The following is a 4,420-nucleotide window of genomic DNA, read 5'->3' as shown; positions in this document are numbered from 1 at the left end:
CTTGTTGAGGGGCGCTGGCGTGTGCCCGCAGGCAGCCCGGCGCCGGGGACGGCAGCCGCGGGGACGGTGTGCTCCTGGACATCGCGGGCCTCAAGATGAGCGACCTGGACTCGGAGGTGCTGCCCCTGCCGCCCCGGTACCGCTTCCGGGACCTGCTCCTGGGTGACCAGTCCTTCCAGAACGACGACAGGTAGGCGGGACGGCCAGCAGCCGCTGTCCCGGGTGCTGAAGGCCGGCTGGGCCCCTCTGCGGGCGCGCGCCCTAGCCTGGAAGCCCGGAGCCCCTCAATTCCCAGCTTCGACCGTGGAAGAAGTTGGGGGGGGAGCGGTGGGCAGCGCTTTCTGGGAGGAGGCCTGGGGGGTGAGGGCAGGGGCCGGGCGGTGGGAGTCTCCCAAAGGCCAATCCGAGCCCTCAGCTCCCCAGACCCTCAGCTTTGCTTATTTGGGAGATGAGCCAGGGCGCGAGTGGCGGAGCCCCTTAGGCGGCGCAGGGCTGGTGACCTCCCGCCCATCAGTTACTGAGGAACAGTGACCTTCAGGTGCTCACTGTGGTCACTTGGGGTGAGGCGGTCCCCTGACCTCAGTATCCCAAGGGAGACATGCTTCAGCAGGAGCCTTCGGAGCTTGGCACCCGTGACACTGGCCGACAGGCAGCTGGAAGAAACTGCTTCTCCCCAAATAGCTCCCTGGGCGCACAGCCCGAGTTCCGGGGGCCTGTGGGATCTGCCCTGGAGTGGGGCTGACTCTGCGCCCTCCCCGTCTCCGAGGGTCGCACCCCAGCCTGGCCCCTGCCCTGGGCCATGGATTTGCATTTCCCCGACTGCGCAATTATTCGTGTTAGCACACATCCCCACGTCCGCACGGCTGGAGACTGCGAGGCCGCACACTGAGCTCTCGGAACAGCCGTTGCTGAAGCTGCAGCTGAACCACAAAAACAACCCAAAACTGCTGGCGCGCGCAGCTCTGGGGCTGCGCGGGCAGGGCGCTCGAGCTCTGGAAGAGGAGCTGGAAGGAGCAGGCGCCCGGTGGCACTGGCACGACATTCGCCACTGCTGAGGGGGCGGGACTGAGCCCACACCAGGAGCCTTCCAAGTGAGGGGACCAGCGTCCCTGGGTGCTGGTCGGTTGCCACAGCAGTGAACACATCCTCGCGGGTGACCAGCCAGGCCAGGACAGCCATCCAGTGCGAATGGAGGAGCAGGGCCTCCCCGGCCTCCTGCTCAGGTGTGGCAGCAGGTCCTGTGGTTACCATCGTTGTAAAATGGGACTGCTCATGGCCAGTGAGTGGATGGGAAGTCTCGCTGTCTATTAACGTGGTGAGGTCTGCTCTGGGGACTGTCCAGGCTCCCTGAACTTGGGGGTGGGCATGGATCTGGTATTGTCTGCAGCTCTGCTCTGACTTGTTAAGATGTTCTCGCTGGTGGTCACAGCTGGTCGGTCAGGGCAGCCATCAGCGCCACTTTGTGACCATCCTAACCTCTCTCCCAGGAACCTCAGTCTAGTTTCTGCAGGCCCCTGTTTTCAGGGTCTTCTCTTGTGTCATGAGCCAGGGTCTTATGGGGCTAAAAGTGCTTGGAGGCATCTCTTGCAGAGTGAATGTGTGTGTGTGTGTGTGTGCGCGCGCGCGTGTGCGCGTGTGCGCCTGGATGGTCGGTGTGGATGTGTGTGTATATGTCTCTGTGTGTGTATTCCTGTGTCTCTGTGGGAACAGACTGTTTAGCCCTGAGTGTCTGAGCTGGTCCCTCGCCGCGGCCCTGCCCAATTAAAATGAAGCATGATGGGAAGAGTGGAGCCATGTCAGCACCCTGGGGTCAGCACCCTGGGGTCAGCACCCTGGGGTCAGCACCCTGGGGTCAGCACCCTGGTAGAGTTGGAGTCTCCACATGGGGGTAGATCCTGCAAGGCCCCCAAACGGGGAGCGGGCTGGCCTCCAAGCTCGGATCTCTTCACTGAGAAGTCTTAGGGTGTGGGCCAGGGCCCCCTGCAGACATGTGACTGGCTGCATCCCAGACGGCACTGGCAGCAGTGAGGCAGAGCCTGATTTCTCAGGCTTCCTCTCATGCATTTGTCACCGGGACTTGACCTTCCTGGGGAGTCAAGTCTGGTCGGGGTATAAGAAGGATATCAGGTTCTAGGAGTGGCCACGACCTTCTGTGTCATGGCTGGGGACTGCCACTCGCCGCCCATTCTGTGCCCCAGTGAGCCGTGGGAGGCCTGTCTGCTCAGACCTTGCTTGTCTGGGGACGACTGCCAGGCCCCCACACCCCCTGATCTGGAAGATTCCTCTTGGCTTGCCCCAAGGAGTCTGCCATGCCCTCAGGTCTGGAAGAGTCCTCCCTGCTTGCACATCGTTCTCGAGGCCAAGTTGGGACAGCGAGGGCAGCAGGACTGGTGGGGACCGGCCAGTGACAGAGCACAGGGAGGCTTCAGCTCGGCATCCCGCTGACTCCCCCAGCTCTGGGCTGTCCATGCCTCCCAGACCCCTGGAGCCTGTGGTACTGGCTCTCCTGCCTGCTGTCCCAAGCCCTGTTCCCTTCTCTGCTAGGAGAGGGTCATGCTTCTCCCTGGCTCTGGAGGCCATTCTCTGGGGACAAGGTGGCTGGCAGGGAGTCCCTGAGTCACCATAGCCTCGCCTACGTGGCTGGTGGAGACAGTGCTTAGAGTGGAGTCAGGGAGGCTGGTAGAGCAGGAAAGGGACCAAGGAGGAGTCCTGGGAGGCCCTTGGCGCTGGACACCTGCTGTCCTGTGGGCTCACTGTCCCTCTAGCCTGGAGTCACCTCAGGGGGCCTGGGAAGCAGCTAAGGCATCTTCCCCACGCCCCAGCCCCCATCATGTCTCCAAAACCTAAATGGGTACCGTGTCTGAGGGGAGCCAGACTTGGGTCTGAGTGCCTCCCACCAAGGAGCTAGGACCTTTAGACAAGATGTGTCTGCTCCATGTTCCTCCTGATGCTGTAGGGTGCAGGTGCAACACCCCTCAAAGGGTGAGGTGGAGGACAAGAGATAGGATGTGCACAGGACTTTGCAGATGGATATGTGACCATGGCTGGAAGCAGACCAGACTCCACTGTTCAGGTGATGCTGTCCCACCGGGGCCCGTGTGTTATTGGACAGGCCTGCCTGCTGGCTTTCTCGGCTGTGGTCTCCACAGAGCAGGTGACCAGGCCTTTCTCAGGAACCATAGTTGTCAGCGTTGAGGGGTCAGGGTCTGGTGTACCCTGGCAGTGTCTAGGGTGCAGTGCCAGCCAGCCACCCCACCGTCCATGTCACCGTTCATTGGAGTGAGAACAGCATCTCTGGGTCTGTCATTGAGCTGCCTTCAGTCCTGTCCCCTCGGACTGGGTGCACTGGGACCTGGACATGTCACTTGAGGTGGGCATGTCACTTCCAAGGCTGTGACCACTGGGGTCAGAGAGTCACAGGGAGGCATTGACCCATCTCTGAGCCCCCCTGAGGGACCAGCTAGCTACCTTCCAGCTTCACCCCCAAGCACCTGGGGCAGGGTCAGCTCTTGCTCCAAGCCAGCCCCCCACCACCCCATGGATGGGGGTGGGGCTTATCACAGCCCCCGTGATGTTATAGATCAGGGTACCCCACAGTCCCCAGCACCAGAGGATGCTCCCAGAATGGGGCCTCAGTCTGTGGGGGGCCCAGGAGAGGGGCGCCTCCCTGAGTGGGCCTGTGGGAGGATGCCCCCAGCCAAGCTCCCCCAGTAATAGACGGCCCTAAGGGCTCACTGGACCACGTCCCGAGACCTCTGATGGCAGCGGCACTGGACCGGGCTCCCTGCAGTTGAACAACACCAAATATTTGTTCACAAGGCACGTGATGCACGTTCCTGCCCTATAAGGGTCGCTCACCCAGCAGGCTGCAGAGCTAGAGAGAGACTAGGGGGCCCCGGGGTCACCCCAGCATGGGGGAGGGGGCCTACAAAGCTCCTGGAGCGGCAGATGGCCAGCTGCCTCCATGCGGGGAAGGGGCAGCCAGGCAGGGGTCCCTGGGGAGCAGCCCTTCTGTGGGATCCCCACTTGTATATGAAGAGTGACCAATCACAGAGTGCTGCTCCCCTATAATGGTGAGCCAGGTGGGGGTGCTGGTGAGAATCACCCCCGAGGAGGATGTGCTCTCCACCCTAGGGGACCTCACCATGGCCCTGCCGCCTCCTCCTTGGGGCCCTGAGGCCTGTCCCCACATTCTGCTATCCTGCTCACCACCTTCCACTGTTCTACCCTGCAGCCACCACCACGGCCCCCCACCTGCTTCCATTCCGTCTCCCACCTCCTACCATCCTGTCGCCCCACCTTCCACTGTCCTGGCTCCACCTCCACCATCCTGACACCTTTACCAGCCTGCCCCCACCTGCTTCCAGTCCACCATCCTACCCCTGCCGCCCACCATCCTGCCCCCCGCCGCCCACCATCC

The 4,420-nt window shown here is 62.4% G+C and overlaps 1 protein-coding gene across 2 annotated transcripts in view; it reads left to right on the top strand.

Moving 5' to 3' along the window:
• The window catches only part of KCNT1 (potassium channel, subfamily T, member 1), an 84,691-nt gene that overhangs the window by 16,472 nt on the left and 63,799 nt on the right, over nt 1-4,420 (top strand). The window contains exon 3 of one of the 2 annotated variants that reach the window (XM_006900580.1): nt 56-190. The exons of the other annotated variant lie outside the window; for it this stretch is intronic. Coding sequence (XP_006900642.1) covers nt 56-190 — 135 coding nt within the window. The remainder of the gene's footprint in view (nt 1-55; nt 191-4,420) is intronic. 2 annotated transcript variants of the gene reach the window in all.

The sequence above is a fragment of the Elephantulus edwardii genome, unplaced genomic scaffold (genome assembly GCF_000299155.1).
Source record: "Elephantulus edwardii isolate Elephantulus edwardi_28Jun2011 unplaced genomic scaffold, EleEdw1.0 scaffold00289, whole genome shotgun sequence".
Taxonomy (NCBI): domain Eukaryota; kingdom Metazoa; phylum Chordata; class Mammalia; order Macroscelidea; family Macroscelididae; genus Elephantulus; species Elephantulus edwardii.
Note: the sequence above shows the minus strand (reverse complement) of the source record. Positions and strands in the feature narration are given on the sequence as shown.